General features: G+C 37.7%; 8 protein-coding genes across 8 annotated transcripts; 4 read left to right on the forward strand and 4 right to left on the reverse strand.

Annotated features, from left to right (window-relative positions):
• Positions 1 to 459: 459 nt before the first annotated feature.
• FDP41_008677 (uncharacterized protein) lies at positions 460 to 1,889 on the forward strand (the record flags this gene model as incomplete). The annotated part of the gene is made up of 3 exons (XM_044712556.1): positions 460 to 1,239; positions 1,380 to 1,667; positions 1,785 to 1,889. The coding sequence occupies 3 exons, from the start codon at positions 460 to 462 to the stop codon at positions 1,887 to 1,889; spliced, it is 1,173 nt and encodes a 390-aa protein (XP_044557726.1).
• Positions 1,890 to 1,961: 72 nt separating this feature from the next.
• Positions 1,962 to 6,482, reverse strand: FDP41_008678 (uncharacterized protein; the record flags this gene model as incomplete). Its single annotated transcript, XM_044712557.1, has 1 exon — positions 1,962 to 6,482. The coding sequence occupies one exon, from the start codon at positions 6,480 to 6,482 to the stop codon at positions 1,962 to 1,964; it is 4,521 nt and encodes a 1,506-aa protein (XP_044557727.1).
• Positions 6,483 to 7,721: 1,239 nt separating this feature from the next.
• Positions 7,722 to 8,084, forward strand: FDP41_008679 (uncharacterized protein; the record flags this gene model as incomplete). The annotated part of the gene is made up of 1 exon (XM_044712558.1): positions 7,722 to 8,084. One exon carries the CDS (start codon positions 7,722 to 7,724, stop codon positions 8,082 to 8,084), a length of 363 nt encoding a protein of 120 aa, XP_044557728.1.
• Positions 8,085 to 8,557: 473 nt separating this feature from the next.
• On the forward strand, positions 8,558 to 9,860 carry FDP41_008680 (uncharacterized protein; the record flags this gene model as incomplete). The annotated part of the gene is made up of 2 exons (XM_044712560.1): positions 8,558 to 8,871; positions 9,032 to 9,860. The coding sequence occupies 2 exons, from the start codon at positions 8,558 to 8,560 to the stop codon at positions 9,858 to 9,860; spliced, it is 1,143 nt and encodes a 380-aa protein (XP_044557729.1).
• Positions 9,861 to 10,164: 304 nt separating this feature from the next.
• Positions 10,165 to 10,524, forward strand: FDP41_008681 (uncharacterized protein; the record flags this gene model as incomplete). Its single annotated transcript, XM_044712561.1, has 1 exon — positions 10,165 to 10,524. One exon carries the CDS (start codon positions 10,165 to 10,167, stop codon positions 10,522 to 10,524), a length of 360 nt encoding a protein of 119 aa, XP_044557730.1.
• Positions 10,525 to 10,650: 126 nt separating this feature from the next.
• On the reverse strand, positions 10,651 to 11,478 carry FDP41_008682 (uncharacterized protein; the record flags this gene model as incomplete). The annotated part of the gene is made up of 2 exons (XM_044712562.1): positions 10,651 to 10,995; positions 11,062 to 11,478. The coding sequence occupies 2 exons, from the start codon at positions 11,476 to 11,478 to the stop codon at positions 10,651 to 10,653; spliced, it is 762 nt and encodes a 253-aa protein (XP_044557731.1).
• A 146-nt stretch (positions 11,479 to 11,624) lies between these two features.
• On the reverse strand, positions 11,625 to 16,068 carry FDP41_008683 (uncharacterized protein; the record flags this gene model as incomplete). Its single annotated transcript, XM_044712563.1, has 5 exons — positions 11,625 to 11,843; positions 11,918 to 11,999; positions 12,089 to 13,428; positions 13,486 to 15,177; positions 15,352 to 16,068. The coding sequence occupies 5 exons, from the start codon at positions 16,066 to 16,068 to the stop codon at positions 11,625 to 11,627; spliced, it is 4,050 nt and encodes a 1,349-aa protein (XP_044557732.1).
• A 1,057-nt stretch (positions 16,069 to 17,125) lies between these two features.
• FDP41_008684 (uncharacterized protein) lies at positions 17,126 to 18,688 on the reverse strand (the record flags this gene model as incomplete). Its single annotated transcript, XM_044712564.1, has 2 exons — positions 17,126 to 18,458; positions 18,561 to 18,688. The coding sequence occupies 2 exons, from the start codon at positions 18,686 to 18,688 to the stop codon at positions 17,126 to 17,128; spliced, it is 1,461 nt and encodes a 486-aa protein (XP_044557733.1).
• Positions 18,689 to 18,770: the final 82 nt, after the last annotated feature.

Consider the following 18,770-nt stretch of genomic DNA (forward strand, 5'->3'; position numbering starts at 1 on the left):
ATCACAGAGTTAAAGTATTTTTTCAAACAAAAAACAAGAAAGCCTTTGAACAGAGAAGAGAGCCCTTTTCATCTCTATTCAACAGCTTAACAACAACAACAATAACGCAATCAATCGTTGTGCAGCGTGGGATCATCAGACAGCTTTGCCAAAGTTATCTCACTCACGTAGGAGTCATCAGGTTGTGTGGTAGGAATATTTGTCATCATCTTGAGGTTTTCTCAAGAATTCAAACAACCGATGAAGAGGTGAAGGTAAAATCGGAAAGGGAAATTATGGGACTAAAAAATTGAATATTTCAAGACAATCAAAACGAGACCTTTCGCGATGCATCCCTCCTCGAGAGACTCTCACGTCTGTTTGAAAAAGAAGAGAAAGAACGACAATGGAAAGTAATTAGTCTTTTGATGAGCCTTGTCCGGACATGACCTTTCATGAGTGGAACAATGAAAGAAAAAAATGATCATGAAATCCAATTTCTTGAATTATTATTGTTGGTTGTTGCACGTGATTGGAGCCATTTTCTTCTTCTCCTGTTATTCAGTGAATGGTTCTGCTCCGTTTTTCATGAAGAAGAATGATGATATTCCAACTAGTACACTGGATCACTCGAGCCATCCCTACGGATTTGAGTGGAGTATTCCCGAGGCACTCAATCATCACTACTCTCCTAGCTCCATAAGTGTCCAAGATGTAAACAGTAATTACTTGTTGGTATCTTCGGTTTATTCTCAACCAAATACTCCTCTCTCGTATTCACATTATGAATTGAAGAATGAGTCGTTTCCTTTCATCAAGAATCAGAAAGTGAGTGGAAATTTATTACGTGTCAAAGTGGTGAATCGTGGTCACTTTCAAATCATTGCGCCCTATGGAAGATGTTGTCAGCCAAGTACTTCTACTAATCCAACGATGACTAGCACGATTCATCATCATCACAAAGAGTATGGAACATTCAATTTGTTCAAATCACCATCGCCTGACACTGATCCATGTAAAGAAAGAACAAGTACAACGGCCAAGCAGAACGATTGTCTTGTGGCAACAAATGCAGGATTTTTTGATGTACCTCATGGCTATTGTATTGGACGAGTGATTTCGAATGGAAAGCTGTTAAATTCTGCTTCTGGACACAATGCTGTATTTGGATTTATCGACAATGCAAATCACCCTCAATATTTGTATGGATATTTGAATGAGACTGATCTTGCAAAATTGAACCCAACTCAATTGGTTCAGGTAGGTGTATTTGTGTGGACAAAAGACCTCATTGATTGACGAAACTATAATGGTTCTCCACCATATTGTTGAAAAATTGGTGCCATGTTATTGTGAAATTGGTGTTTTACATGAACAAAATGATGTGACATTCACAACAGGGAGCATTATGGCTCGTACGAGAAGGAAAGTCATTTGTCAATGAGTCGATCAAAATTGAAAAAACAAGCCAAGGTTTTTGTGATTTGGCTGCACCACGTGTCGCTATTGGAAACGACATTAACGGAAATTTAATGATATTGCAGGTGAATGGATATGAGCCTCAAAAGTTAGGTCTTAATGTTTATGAAATGACAGATCTTTTATTATTCCTTGGTTTTCAGAATGCCATCAACTTGGATGGTGGAGGAAGTGCGACCACCTTCATTGAGGGATATCCCACTTTATTCGTAAGTTGGCGATGTGTGTTTTTTCATCCATTGCTAATGTTCATATTTTTTGACGATTTGTATTGTGATGATTCTTTGTGACAATTCAAACCGTTGCAATTCTTGCTTCACCAACAGAATACATGCTCCGATTCATGCTCTGAAATCGAAGGAAACATGTGTCCAAACGCGAAAATCGGTAGATGTGAGAGACATGTCACTACAATTGTTTGCCTTAAATGAGAGAAGTGTTGTGTAATCTCATTCATCACAAAATTAAGTATTTATTAAATTTAAAATTTGGCCAGATTTCTTTCAGTGCTTGAAACCTTCTTTTAGCTTGTTCCTAAAGTCCTTCAGTGATTTCATCAAATCATTCTTCTCCACCTTACGTGAAAGCTTTCGATGCTCAACTAGATAGTCTTTCATAATGTCGCGTAAACTTGATTGCAATTGTGTCGAGTTCATGTGGCTTGAATCTTGAATTCGATGAATCATATTCCTAGCAAGAATGTATTTGTTCTTCAATTCGGTGTGAATATGTACTGTTTCAATAGCTAAATTGTTAACTCTGTTGGTCATTGAATAATTTCCATACATGAACACAAGTACCAACAAAACAACAATGACTCCTGAAACAACATCTTTGAAATTCCATGAAAATGTTAAAACTGGTTCCAACACATAATTCACTGCATAATTAAACCCTATCGAAAGGAATTTCATCACAGGTTTAAATACATTGACCAATAATTCCCAACATAATAATAAAATTGGATCGAGTTGTTTGATTTGATCTGGTCTCATATCTGTAATGGTAAGAGATGAATGCATTTCCATACTCGTCGATGCAACAGCATTTGTAACAGAAGCATCAATTGAGGCAGTCGTCGACGTCTCATTGGGTTGAGCTTGCTTTGAAGCATTGGCGCTTGACTCGCCTGACGCCCCCTCAACGCTGCTTTGTGTTTCCATGGAAACTGTGGGTACAACAAAATTGTTGGCAAATGTTGGAGAGGAATCTAGCAAGCCAATTTTTCGAATACGTCCCAAACTGGATGGCTCATTATTAGTGTTGCCAGGAAATAGTGTGGGTGTGGTTGGGCTTGGGACACTAATGCGTGATGGCGGCAACACGGTGAGGTGTGAGGTCGATGAAAATCCAACCACTTTCACTCTTCTCTGTGATGCTTCATTTTCTCCACCACTGTATTCACTGTGAGGTGTATTGGCAACTGCTGAAATGGTTGATCCACAAGTTAATTCATCTTCATCTTCATTTGTTGCCAAGCTCTCTGATAAGTCTCCATCTCTGTCGCCACGAGGTGAAGGAGGCGGAGAAGATTCTACACACAAGGGAGGTGGCAACAAGTTGTTTAAGGCTGGCATTTCCTTTGGAAAACCACCATCTAAGGATGAAATGGTTGACATCACGGAAGCTTCCCAAGATTTCAAGCGTTGCTCTGACGCAGCATTTTTCTTTGTATTTACAACTGCTTCGACCGTCTCATTCATCATATCCAACTCGGATAAGAGACGATTTTTGATGGCTTTCATGACACTAGATTCTGTGGATTTGCTTCTCCAAAATATGCTTCCTCCCTTGCATTGTGTACCTGCACAAATCTCAATTTCACACTCCTTGTTCATTAATAAATTAAGTGGTTTTGTATCTTTCACAATGTATTTTACATCGAATTGGAACATTTGATTGTTGGCCATATCTTGTGTTGCTGCCGATGTAAATAAGATAAAGTACGACATGGGTTTGTCTTTGGAGGCAGTCTTTGCAAGGACAACTCTCTGAGTTTCCAAAACTCGAATTGCTGTCTGTGTAAAGGAGCTGAAATGATTAGGTGTGGATCCTCCAATTTTGTAAGTAATACCTCTCACTGTTGGTGTTCCATATTGGAAGTCTACCCAATCGTAGAGTTCAATTCCAGTGTCTCCTAATTTTTCGTGCACTCTAACAAGAAATGTAGAAGCGTTCGAAAAACATGCTTGGAAGAGCTCTTCTGCTGATATTCCCACAAATTTTCTGCTTGTCACTTCTTTCATTTTGACTTGCGAGGAGGACTTTTGGTCTGCCACTGCAAAAATGTCATTGAGTTCAATGGGAGGAATATCATCGGCAAAGTGAGCAATTTCGTCAACCATACCATCGAATTGTTCATCGAATTCTTGTGAAGGAGGATCGACAACCAGAGTAGGAATTGCAAAGGATTGTCTCTTTTCTCGTTTTTTAGATCTTCGTTTCGATTCGGCCTCATCTGCCGATGATTCTGCGCCTCCACCTACGCTGATTGCTCCCTCTGAGATGACTGTTCTCTTTTCGTCATCACCTGACTCTGAAATTGCAGAACTACCAGGTTTGTTGGAGGTTGCTCCTGATTTTGAACCACCTTCATAGACCACTGGAGAACTCAACGACAGTGAGCGTCTGTGTTTGGTCTCAGCCATGACAAAATTCTTTTTGGAAGGTGGTGTTAAAAGTTTTCTATCAACCATGGAAAAATTGTTGGTAAGAGCTTCTTCGAGAGGACTCAAGAATTTTCTGACATTACTACCGATGGAATAATTTGAGGGAAGGTCATGGAAAGTGTTGGATACAGAAACTCGCTTTCGAGTGAGTCGTTCTCGTTTGGATGTGCCAGTGTCCTTCTTTTCAGCGTTGTTCAGAACAGTACTATTCGATGACGGGATCATTTTCCCAGTTATTACTGAATCAGAATTATTGCCTTCAACACTTGTTTCTGAATGATGCTCCATCGTTCGAATAACATTGAGCATATCATTAAATGTTTTAAAAGCTCGCTGGAAGGTTGTGTGGCTTTCAAATCCAAAAAATTCATACTTTTTGATGAATTTAATGGGTGGAGGATCAATGTCGCCTTCTCGTGGATTCATTGAGGATTTTTCAATCACACACATGGATCTCTCTTTTTCAGTGTTCTTTTCAATGTATTCAACATTGGACAACATAACTTCAATGATCTTTTGTAATTGCTGTGATTCTGGTGAAGAGGCTTCTATGGCTGCAGAGTCCTCATCAATGAGGAACAAAATTCGACTCGTGGTCAACAAAACAGTTCCCACCATTTCGAATGAAATCATGGTATTTTGTTCATCTTGTTCTTGGCTTGGAGTGCATGTTGTTGGCACACTAATCAATAAACATCTGCAACTAATATTTTTACAATCCATACAAAGACTTTCACTCTTTGTCATGAGCAGAGAATATTTGATTTCATGATGATGGTTGTTGTTGTTGTGTGGAGGGGGAAGAAATGGTTGAGAAGCTGAAACAAAAGACAATGATCGTGGAGTGGTTGCGGAAGTGGTTGACAGTGCTTGTGAAGTGACATGTGGATCATTGTTGACAATGGAAGAAAATTGAGCTAAATCAAAATCTTCGGAATGAGGGCCTTTGACAAACGCTGAAACAATATCATCCCTCATAGAAGCATGTTTTCTCGTGATACGAGGAGAGGGGGAGGTGAGAGTGGGAGGCGATTGCTGTTGTGATGAATGCGGTTCTTTGCTATTTGTGGTCGAGTTTGTTGTGGTGGCTGTGGTCAAATTTGTAGTGAAAGTAGTTGATGGCTGTTGTTGAGAAGAAGGTGATGAACCTTGTGGTGGCTGGGAAGAGGAGGATGATGGTACAGCTGATGATGACTGCTGATGATGATCGTGAGGCTCAATTTTGATGGAAATGATCTCGGCAGTGCTCGGTGTTGTTGTTGTTGTTGCCATCTTCTCACTTGAATTACTATTACTATTATTACTATTAATATTATTTACATTTTCACTCATTCCAGAGTGATTGGTTGCAGACTGAGTTGCCGTTGTAGCAGTGATACTATTATTCATCATTATTGTATGACTTGATGTATTTTCCTTAGGATGGGTAGGATGATGATTCCGAAGATGTAACAACTTTTTTCCGATATTCTCTACTTTTACAATTTCAAAACGATAGGCCTGTAAAGCCTCTCCAATACTTTTTATACTCTTATGAACTCCCGATGCAACAGCACTTCCAATGGGATTATGATGTTGTTCAAATTTACTTTGCGTGGATGAATTCGTTATCGTCGTCGTAGCAGGATGAGAAGAAGAACTCGCACCAGAAAAAGAGGCTCGTTGTAACGGATTTTCTTTTTTTGAGCACTCGTGATGTTGTTGTTCTTCGTGGTGGTGCGAAATTGGATGAAGGAACGAATTGGAAGTTGTAGAAGCGCTTGGTGTACCAATCACTGATGATGATGCTGAGGAATTTCGGGCAGAATGTGCCTTTCTCATCATGACTTGATCTTCGGAATCGGAGTGAGGATGGTGAGTGATGGTTTCATCATCATCGGAGTAAAACGATGTTGTTGTTGTTGTTGCACGGGTACAACTCGATGATGAGGAAGCCTGTGGTTGATGAGAATGTTGTTGCTGCTTTTGGAGGTTGGGTGGTGTTGGAAGAGGTAACAATCGATGCGAGAGCTCACGTTTGAGAGGAGTGACGTTTGTTATTGTTGTTGTTTGTGATCCAACGGTACTGGTGTTGGCAGTTGAATTGTTGTTGTTTCTGTGGTTTCCATTATTGTTATGATTGTTGTGTGGTTGTTGTGAAAGTGATTGCGGATTGGAATTGATTTTGATACCGTTTGTGGTGGTGCTGTTGTTGTTATCCACAAGAAAGGCCAACGAAGAGGACCCCTGTTGTGTCGATGATGGAATCACTAATGAATTTGATTTTGTCGAAGATGATGATGAAATGACAACAGTTGGACTGGGTTCATTATTGGAATGTTGATGTGTGTGTTTACTTGTTGTGTCATTCTTCATTTTTTTGTGTTGATTCAATCTTTCTCCAATTTCTGGAGAATGTCACTACTACACTACTTTCATGTATTCCAATACAGATACGGAAAAGATGCAAATGTTTTTGAAAGGACTTGGAATGAACATGTATCCGCAAGGTATGTTTTCAAAAAGTCAATCATACAAGATTAGAGTTCATCTAAAATCAAACATTTTCTTAATAATTCAAGAATCACTTGAAAAAGAATTCTGCACCAATTTAATTTATCCATTTCTATTTCCAATCACCAAATGTATTGTTGATTCTTGTTGAATATTACACTCCGATATCGTGTGTCCCATACGGTCCATCACTTTTCCAGCAAATATGAGTGTCCGTTGATCTGATGGAATACCTTCCTGATCATGCAATTTCAATTTCAATTGTTCGATCGTACATTCACTGTGCAAGCCTTTCCGTGAAGTGTTTTGATAAAGAGTTGCATGTTGGGAGTTTTCTTTGAGTATTCATAAACCGTTTATTATTCATTAATAAACACATGAATTTTTTTCTGATGAACTTTAGTGCAGTGAACTTTCATGAACGGAATGGCCGATCAGTTGGCTAAACAACACAATCACCATTATCACAGACTTCAAAATACTCTTTTTTTGACTAAATAAAGCACTCTGTCATAGTGAATATCAAGCTCCGACATGGTTTTCTCAGTCTCTTTCAATACCATGCCACAAAAGACAAATTTGTCTTGAATTTTCTTTTTCAACCTTTCAAGAGTATCTTCTGAAATAAGTTCAGTATTTTTGTGCAATCCAAGGAGGATTCAATTGTACAAAGACGTGCCATCATCATCATCTTCTTCTTTTTGTCATAATAATCACTTGTTCATGACGAATATCAAGCTCCGAAATGGTTCTTCCAGGCTCTTGCAAAAGCTTACCACAAGAGAATAATAGCTGCTCATTTGAATGAACATTTATCAGGTCTTGTATTTTCATTTAAACATGTTCAACAGTATCTTTGGGCTCAACCTTCAACGAGAGTGTTCTTTAATTGGAAGAGCCACCATTATGACTCACTTTCACAAAAATCTCTATCAATCCAGAAGCGTTCATTCAAGTTCAATATTTTTTTTAAAAATAGCTTAATACACTTTTGAACTTTGAACCTCAAAATCAAAAAAAACAATTTTTCAACAATTGTTTGGTCACAGCAAAAGATGCAAAATCAGACGACGGGGTCTTCGTGCTGGAAAGGTAAAATCCATGACTCAGAATTCCATTGTGGATACAAACAACCAATCTAAGACAACAACAACTCACAAAACCACAACTTTGTCAGGAAAAGTGAAACGTCGAAGACAATTCGAAAAGATGAATAACCACTCCATCAATTCGGTCACCTCAGATGTAAAAACTGCAGAAAAGAAATTCTTCCTTTTCGAAGATGGATGGACTCGACAACGTGATGCTTATTGGAAGCTAAAATCATACAAGGAATTTATGGAGTTTCCGAATGCAAAGAATGCAAAGAATCATAAAAAGTGGCATCGAAATCATCGTGAAGAGATTTATCAATTGAGAAATAATGCATGCATGGAGTCATTACCTCAAAACTTGTATGTGTGAATGAGTGAATTGTTGTGGGTCTATTAAACTCCAAAGAGGAGATTCTTGTGGTCTCATATTAATATGAGAAAGAACAGATGGAAAAGCATTCAATATCCATGAGGAAGTATTCATGTATTCATGTCAGAGAACATTTACATTATGGAGAATATTGTGAAACTACTTTGTGCATGATTGTAATTAAGTAACTTCAACTTGTTAAGGTGTGACAAATAAATTCAATCTTAACATTTCAAGCCAACGTTTACATTTTTTCCAATGTCGATAAGGAAATTTAAAAAGATCAAGTTCAGGATTTCGATGGAAAATGGTTCACGATCTTTCTCGAATGACTTTCACTGCCTTAATGATAAAAATAGATCTGCAAAATCAAAAAACCAACAACAAAAATTAATCTCAACATCATCATCTCTAATAATTTTCCCCACAGAAGAGAGCTCTCTCTTTTAAAACTCAACAGAAATTCAAGAATCATGATTGTAACTACACACCATTCTCACCCTACCTTTACCTACACTCATAGAGAAATGTTCCAATATCAACAACAAGACCAACCACAACAACATCAACAACACATGCCATTCATTCACGATCATCAAAGAATGATTGAATCTCAACATGTCGGACACCCAAACATTGATCATCCTCAGGAATATGAGGATTTTCCGCAAGTCCATCCTAAGGAGAGAAGAGCCTTCTTCATGAAGCCTCATCATCATCATCAAGGAGGCACTCAACAAACCACTCATCCTCAACAAGAGTGTCATCTTCTTTGTGGTACCCAGCAGTACCGTTCCAGTTGTGGTGTTGGCCAACAAACCCAAAAACAAAAACAAACGCATCTTTCGAGAGTGCCAAGTTCCTCCTATTCCTCCTCCGACACCACCTCAACCACAGACAGTACAAGCCTTTTATTGTCCTCATTATGGTCGTCGTGTCTTTTGCAGGACTGAACAGTATCAGGGTGGGCCGCGGCAAAAGATTGAAGAAGAGCAGCCACCAAGAACCACCAAGTCAACCATCATATCCAATCCTCACAAGAGAAACCACAACATTATCAATGTGAGAGAAGACTTTATTATGGAAACCAATTACATGAATTTTTATCACAAATTCTATCAGGCCTTGAATTGTACATTTAAACCAGCCTTCATGACACATCGAGTGTATCCAACAGATCAGAAAAAGGCAGCTCACTACAATATGGATGTCAAGTTCAATAAGCAAATGTTTGAACTGATAACTAAACAAATTGGAGTTGGTTCAAGACGAGTGTGTGAAGAGGAAAATGCTGGTGGATGTTCTGTTTTCTCTGAAGTCATGTCTTGTGAAATTATGACTCGTTTGTTTGATGCAAGATTGATCAAGACAGAGATGGAAATTGCATACATTCATGACGGAAGCAAAAAGACCGACTTTTTGATGATGATTGACAACAAGAAGGTTGGCATCTCTGTCACACGTGCCTTCAAGTACAAGAGACCCACCGAGCAAGACAATGGCATGTTTGCCGATTTCACCGTTGAAGATGGCATGAACTTGTTGAAGAAAAAGTTGAGTGGTATCAGTTGGGCCAATCAGAATGTGCAAAAACAAGACAATTGGGAAAAACATATTTTGCATATCTTTGTTCCGAACAAACAAGTGGCAAATGCGTTGAAGCAATCATACAAGACCATGAATCACAACTACAAAAAGAATACCATTGTCATTGTGACAGAAACAACCACAATGGATTGTATCTATTCAGAAAGATTGTATGACCATACATGTTGAGAGAGAGCGATTTAGTTCAGCCTCAATGTATGATACATACTATTAAACAACTTTGCTAATTGTCATTTTGATAATTCATTTATTTTTTTGCAGTCTTTTAGTTTTTTTGATAACTCATACCCTACCAAGTCAATCTTTTAAACTATGTGGAAAACGAGTAATGTTGCTGTTTACTCATTGAGGAGGACCAATTTAGAAAGATTCCTTTATGAGCAGAATGGTCCATGAATTGGAATAAAAACAATTTGAAAAATAACCAAAGCAACCTCCTCGTATACGCACCTTGAAATTTCATTATACTGCAATGTCTGATTGGACTGATCCACTACACTATTCTTCGGAAGAAAAAGAAGAGGATGTTCGAAAGGGCAGGGACCTTGATCAACACCCTTTCAAAGTGAAGGGCATGACTGACGCTTCAAAATTTGTCGATCAACTTGACACCACCAACACAGCACACCATGGTAATAGAGCAGACTATATTTATGGAGGAGGACAAGACAATTACACCAGTCCAGAGGGTGACCATGACATTAAGGAACGCCTTCGCACACATGTCTATCGCAGTGTTGGAGATGTGGGTCCAGTGAGTGACAAGCCACGACTCTCTACTTCCAAGGTGGATAGTCATCAATCCAGCTATCAAGATGATCTTTCAAAATAAAAAACAGGGAGCGCATTGAAGTGTTTATACAAAGTGTTTGTTGTTTCTCTCACAAACTGTCTATTTGTGAGTCTCTTAATGACAAATTTGTCGTCAGTCAATATTAACAATCTTTAATAAATCTCATTAATCTTGATGAGTTCCTTCCTCATTACTATTTGAGACAAGAAGGTCTTGAATGGCATTTCTTAAAGGGGAACCAACTAACAGTGCTTTCAAACTTGGTTTAGAACCAAGACTGTCGCTAGAGCTAATGGGTTCGGTATTAAGAAGTAGTACTCCATTGGATGAATTTCTCTCTGGTTTGAAAAGAAAGGTCTGCATTAAACCTTTTCCTTTAACTTCAACACTTTGTTCGGAAAATTTATACTTGTCTTTCAATTTTTGATAACAGATGGATGTGACTTGAATGTGACCTTTTGGACATGTGCTCTCCATTCTACTGGCGGTATTCACAGTATCTCCCCAAATCTTTGAAAATTAATTGGTTTCATGACAACCTCGATGAAAACCAAATCATCAAGAAAAAAAACTTACATCAAATGCATATTTCAAAGTTCCGCAAATTCCTGCCACCACTGGTCCAACATGCATACCAACTTTCAATCCAATATTGAGACCATTCTCTTCACGGAACGACTCAACAATGTCAAATAATTGAATCGAAAAATCAAACATTCGTTCCCAGTGAGGTAATTCTGCCGCTGAATCTTGTTTCAAACCTCCACAACAGAAATATTTTGATCCAATTGTTTTGATTTTCTCTAAATTTAATGTCAAGGTCAAATCATCAAATTGGTGAATTATCAAATTTAAGGTTTGAACCAATTCAAATGCAGAAAGATTTAAATCCAACAATCCGTATAAATCACTGAAAAAACATGTCACCTCCTCGTACTTGTCTGAAATAAATGTTTCTCCAGCAATTAATCGTTGAGCTATGCTTTCAGGCATAATATTCATCAGAAGAGATTCACTTTAAGTGTTGTTGTCACCCGTTGTTCATAAAAAATAATGTCATGCGATTTTGTGTCAAATAATATTTCAGAATCAAATTCGAAAAAAATCATAATATGAAATGATCAATTTTTGTCATTGTTCTACAATTCATGATGATGACTTACCTTTTCTTTTTTTTCTTCAGCCAATTCTTTTGTTTGTTTCTTGTATTCAGTAATATCTCTCATATAACACGAAATAATATTTCTTCCATCCAAAACTCCCACAGAAATCCTTAGTTCAAGAGGAAATGTACTTTGGTTCTTCCTCTGACCAGTGAGTTCAATAGTTTCTGCATAACTGACATTGCTAAATGCCATCTATTAAATTATCATCATTATTGCAGAAATACATTGAAATAAGCAAATGATCAAAATTTCACCTTCGCTCTTACCTTGGCTAATATAGGTTCAAGTTGTGATCCAGATTCTCTATCAAATAATTTTGACAAGTGAAACCCAATAATTTGATCTCCACTTTGATTAAATTTCCAAATTGTTGTGATTGGTTTGTTGAACAATTTCAATGTCTAGAAAGTATTGAATGGCATGTCCAATATACTTACCGATATCCAAACAATTTTTCAGATGACGAGTTGAAAATATCAATGGTTCCACCAGCACTGCAAATTGCTGCACACGTCACTGCTGCCTCAAGAACTGCTCTCTCTTTCGATATCTTTTGTTTAACTTTTGCTCTTCCTCCTCCTGAAGATAAGAAATAAAAGAAAATGTAATTTCGAATATCTTCATCAGCGTCCAAACATTCCCATTGAACATAATTGAAGAGTTTTCTCAATCTAAAGTTTTCTTCTTGCATTGTTGAAACATTTGTAAATATGACAAATGAAGCAATAATTAGCGTTGGGCAGCAAACGACAACCACAATAATAGTCATCAAAGAACGGCTGGATTCAATACTAAGGATTAATAATTGAGTGATATTACTGATACTCATGACAAGCTCAAAACTATCTTGTCTCAAAAAAGTGTAATAATCAATGTTAGAGAGAGTGATATTTTGATGTGATACATCCTTGTACAGAAGAATGTTAGATCTGAATTTTGCAACTTGGTCGTCGATGGAAAGGCAACTATATTCATCACAACTTATGTTATTCTTTTTTAAAATTAAATCTTTCATGGTTGATGAATAATCTATCATGCTTTGATAACCATCTAAGGCCGATCCATATCGAAATGAACTCCAAACACGATCAAATTCACCCAATGTGGAAACTACAGAGTCATATGAATCTTCTCCTTGTGTGAAATTTTTTTCAAGTTGTAACTGGTTCCATAATTGATATCTCAGAGCTTGAGATAATAGCATTGTTTTTGTAGCAAGTTGCAATTTTTGTAAGCCAACATAGTAAGATTTGAATCCATAAATACCATCCACCATTGTCAATGATAATGCACAACATGTCGCTAGAAAAGAAATGATAGCCACAACAATGAATGAACGAGAAGCTGATGTAAGTTTGTCATGACTCACACACTTTGTAATAGATTGCTTTTCTAGATTGGATATAATCTGTTTCATTTCATCCTTGGGAATCCTTTTAAATAGTTGTATGATGAGCTTGCGTTGTCGAATGAAAATGAATGCAAAAATGAAAAATGTAATCACATAGACAATATAGACACAAAAAATTGCTGCACTCACAATGACGAATGAGATCTGAGATTGCTCGTTTTTTGTGGTTTGGATGGTGTTACTGTCAGAAAAGAATGAAAGAAAGCAGTGAGTGAAAAATTCAACATTAGCCTTCAAAAATTCAAAATAATTGTCTGTTGGGGCTAGTAATGAGAAGTTATTGATTCTTGTATAAATAATTTGTTTCATCTTTTTAACAAGCCATGAATTGGAACTATTTTGCATTAACTGTGTACTCTCATCAAACTAGATGCATCAATAATCAGAACCATTTTCTCAAATGATTCATATGGATGTACTTACCACAAACTTCTTGTCATTGCTATTAAAAAGGATCACAACTTCTTCATCAGAGACACCATGGTCAAATATCAACTCAATATTCTCAATTTGAGCAATTCCAAAATCGAGAGAGGAATATGTCTCTGAATCAGATGCGTTTGAAAGTTTGAAGTTTCTACTTTCAATATTAACAATTGTCGAGTAAGGTAATGATGGAAGTGGTGCGCTGGCTCCCATTAATTCTAAATCTGTGTAGTAAGTTAAAAGAGGAAGTGTGATTGACATTAGAACAATAACAAATGCAGCGGATACCACTCCAAAGGATACGAGCACGTAAAACAGGATACGATTCACCTCTTGTTTGTTGATGGCATTTGAAACAATTTCTTGTTGTTTGTCGACGGTTTCGTCTTCGATTTGGGATGCTGATTCAAAATTATCGTCCAAGTTTGGAACATCCAATAAATTACTTTCATATTCCTTGGCACCATTTTGAACATCCTTTGTTCCGAAAATATTACTGATTATATTGAAACTAAATTCTTCCTGATATTCAGTATATAGTTTTTGAAAGAATGGATCGTCTTCTTGCTCTAAAATAAGATTGTTGAATGCAATATCACAATCTGATGAGAGAGATTGAATGTCTTGAACCACGTCGTTGACATCCTTGGATGCGAGTAAATTCTTCCAAAATTGAATGATCAAATATCTTAGTTTTTGCATCTTGAGTCGAACTCCCTCAAGAATAATTTCTGAAGCACTGTTTGAGCGTCCATTCGATAAACTTTTTTCACATTCTCTCATTCGTATGAAAATGTTGTATTTCATGAATACGCTGGAGGATTGATTTTCGGCTCGTCTCAGTAGTTGCAGAGAGGCGAAGAAATGAGCAGGACGAGAAATATCCTTCAGAAAAAGTGCAAAAAGGACCAACATGTGAGCATTCAGTCGATCTGAATATTGGGCTAGTTCTATAAAGTCTGACATCAATCGTTTGTTTTCATCTGTGCCCTTCATGGAGAATTGAAGAAATGCACACACATATTTCAATTCTTGGTAATGGATGGATTCGTCGTGCGTGAGTGCACGCTTCACAATTTCGAGACCTCTTTTGAAAAGATGTTTCGTATAGAAATCGGTGACAAAAAATCCAATGAGAAAACCTATTAAAGCCAATACTGGAGGGCCAAATGCGAGACCAAGGCCAATGTCCCATTCATCTTTAAGATTTACCAATGAAGCAATTAGTGAGGCCACAGCGATCCCAACTCTCGCAAAGCCAACACCTCCATACACAGAATTGGCTCTTCTTTTCACAAATGGTAAATTCCAAAATAACAGAATAATGAATCCAAATGAAAATATGGCGTAATAAATGGGTCTTAAAAAGCTAACAAATTTGGGTGTTGCAATGGAGATGATCAAATAGATCTGATTCGAACCAATCACATAAGAAATGAGAAATGGATCAAACAATAAGAATTTCGCTTTTGATGTCATGAAAGTGTCGCAAAAAATCAACACGGTTCCCATTGTGATTAAAACTTGAATGAACACCAACACAAGAGACAAGATAGAAAAAATAGCATTCATGGTTCCCCAACATGCTTCTGTTGGAAAATGTGAAAGTACAAATGTTTGGACACCTTTCTGAAGTTCAACGGTTTTGGAATAATCACAGTCCCAAAAACCTTGCATTAACGCAAATGTCTTGAATAATATAGTTGCATTCCATCGCATCAGGACGAAATTTCACAGATCAAAACAAGCATGTTGTGTTCGCACAGGAGATTTCATCATTCAATTTCACAGTTCAGCAAATCAAGTTCCATTCAACAACAAATTTTTGAACATGCATAATCACGCTAACGCCACAAGACTTACCATTGGTAATGAAAGAAATGTCATGATTGCAAAGACACTTCTACCAGCTGTTCGAATTTTCTTCCAATATTTGCTTCCATAAATTAAAGATCGATATGTAAAGAAAATGATAATCACTCCCAAGCATTCAACAAGACACATGATCGCAAACAATGCAACAAATCCATAATACGGTAAAAATTGAAATCCAAACGTTCTCGGAGTAACCAGAGCATGAATGATATTTCTTCCATATTCTCCCCATCCATAATCAATAGAAACTCCCAATGAAAGTGTTTGATAAATCATCATCAAGTGAATACTCAAACACAACAAAGGATGAATCGACCGCTCCAATTTTAAGGCATTGATGAACATGAAAAATTGTTGCGTCTTTTCCTCCAAAAACGAGTGCTGTTGCAACGTCGTAGTTGCCGCTTCATTTCCAGCATTTCCCTCTTTGAATGGATTGGAATGGTCGTGTGCGGCCCCTTCAAATGATGAATCACTTGTTATGGGAACGACGGCATTACTTGCAAATCTTTTCTTATAGACATTAGCTTTCGGATGGGCAGCGGTTAAGGAGCCTGATAATGAGAATGAAGATGGATTGATCTTTCTCGTTGTTGGGACATGATGATGTTGGGAGTGAGTGATGGTAGAAAAAACAGACTTTTCATGATTGGCAAGAGAAGCTCCTGAAGAATGATGATGATTATGATCTTCTGGCTCTGTCATGGAATATATTCTTGTAATAGTTAAACTTAATATTGGTAATAATAACAATCACAATGAATAAAGGAATATTCAGAGACTTGGTAATAATAATAACAATGAATAAAGGTGAATAACAATAATAACAATGAATAAAGGAAGAATGAGAATAATGACTCAACACACGACTAGTCAGCAAACTTCAAAAGAATCATCACCACGATCTAGCCTTGATCGATTGCCTTTTGAAAACCTTAGACTCGGCTAATATTTTTTAAATGGAGTGTACCTCGAAATGGTTGTTGTTTCATGTTTCGCCGAATTAAACGTTTGGTGTGCGCAAAGTCCCTTAATCCCTCAGATCTGAACTGAAAAATTTTCCTCCCTAAATATCGAGCTTTCTGATGCTTCGAATGTTTCGATCGGTTGGTGCTCCTCTTGGACATGCGGCTTCTTTTGGAATGTAATTTTCCAAGTGGAGATTGAAGGGACCTCAATTTCCGAGTGGTTTTGGGCAAGAGTGAATACTTATTAAGCAATTCAGACAACCTTTCATGAAGAATTCCTCTCTTGGTTTACCGAGTTGGTGGTGCTCCACCAAACAGCAGTGTTGTGATCTTCACAATACTGGACTGCCACAAAACATTGCGCATTTAAAATCAATCTAGATTGATGCACAAATAATGATTAATCGTTCGCAGGTCTCTATTTTGCCATATAAAAATTTCTTGAATCTGTGACATCATGAAAAAAGATTTGGCAAGCTGTGAAAAAACAGACGATATCCGCTTTCGGGTGACACCAAAATTGATAATATTTGAACGGTTCTAGCGGAGACGTATCGGAAACATGATAAAACAAAGGATGTGCATGAATTCAATTTAGAGATGATAATGCTCTCCATTTTCAAGCACTTGATGAAAAAGTCAATCAACAGAGAGTGACAGGTGTCTTTTCATTTTTTTGCACACAGAATGACCGATCCAAACTTGTGGTCAATCAAACTTTCAATAAAATTTTTTTGCGCACAGAGTGATTGACTTCACAAGGCCACGCCAATTTATTGATTCATTTATGATCATCATGCAAATAGAGACTGCAATGAATCATCGATGGGTCCAATCGTTCCAGTCGACTTTTCTCTCAAGCTGGCAATGAGAGACGAGTCATTATTGCTAATGATATGAAGAATGTTAGATGTTTTTGACGGAGTCATGGTATTTACAAAAGATGTGGTTGAGACAAGATTGCTACCGTTTGTCTTGAAGGCATTTGGGTGAGCTGAAAAACCAGAAGAGGATGGACGTCCATGAGGATTCATGTTGAACACTTCGCTGCTGCCACCAAACAATGATCCAAAATTTGTGGTCGTTTGTTCTTTACAGGAGAAACCAAAATGCAAGTTAAATAATTCGCTCAAATTGGAACCCTCCAAATTGTTATTGAGCTTGTTGTTAAATTGTGAAAATTGAGAATTGAGATCGGCAGTGTTGAGGAAATTACTTAAACTTGCCTCTACTTGAGAAGGAGTAATTAAAAGTTTGTTTTGAGAGGAAACTGGAGGAGGAAGAGGAGTGGTGTTCTGTGGCACTACGGTTGAGGTGTCTTTCTTTTTCTTTGAAGTACGTTTCTTCTTGGGAGAGGTAGTTGTGGGAGCACTACTCGTTGCATTGGTTGATTCTTCTTTCGTCTTTCTCTTTCGTGACGAGGTGCTCTTGGTGGGTGACACTATTGGTGCCTGAGTGTTGCTATTGGAAGGCAATACAGAAGGAAAGTGTTGCAAAGTAGAATTGACGGAAAGTGTCCTTACAGTACCAATGGAGGAAGGTTGCACGACTTGTGCATTTCTCATGGAATCTAGCACATGGCTCACATCTGCAAAAGACGTGATAAATCCAGTTGAAGTGGTTGTTGATGAACAACTCTTTTGAGGCACAACCGAAGGAATGGCAATCACAGAATTCTGACTGACAGGTGGTGGTTTCTGGAATGAAGAATGACTGGACACCACGGATAAGGTGGTTGAAGTGCTGCCCTTTTTCAGATCCTGGCTTTGTGAGTTATGGAGTTGTCCAAGTGGCAACTGCTGTTGATTCGCAGGTTGTCCACAAATGAAATCATATTCCATGATGAAAGGCTCATCGGTCGATGACTGTTGTTGTGGTTGCTCAAAAGGTTGTTGATCAAGATGAGCAGAACCATGCAAATGAAAAGCCTGAACTTCTCGTTTCACCTTACTCATGGCATGTTGAGAACTCTCCATTCCCCAACCATTGTGAGTGGCACATCCAAAGTTGATCTTACGAGGATAGATTCTGACTTCCTTGACTGAAAGAAGAGAAAGAATGGTACTCCATCGAGACATGAGATACTGTACAACATAGGATGCTGGTTTGGTTTCTTTGAATTTGATCCTAACAAGGCTCATGAGTGATATTCGTAGGGTGCGAGCGAGTCGGCCATACGAGAGAGGAAAGATCAGAAGAGGTTCAATAAAACACTAAAATGACACTTACTGTATTCCCGGATTGAATCCTCTAGCACTAATCTCCTTGTAGAGTTGTTCCGTTCTTGGCACGAGTTGCAGAACCATCTTTTTGGGCTTGAATTGAAGAGACTGTTGTGAGAGGTGAGTTTTCTTCATTTTTTTTTGATTTTTTTTAAATGAAAATGTAACGGCTAGTCCATGATGGAACAAAACCAGATATAACAGCTGGTAGTTGGTT

The sequence above is a fragment of the Naegleria fowleri genome, assembly GCF_008403515.1.
Source record: "Naegleria fowleri strain ATCC 30894 chromosome Unknown tig63, whole genome shotgun sequence".
NCBI lineage: Eukaryota > Heterolobosea > Eutetramitea > Acrasida > Naegleriidae > Naegleria > Naegleria fowleri.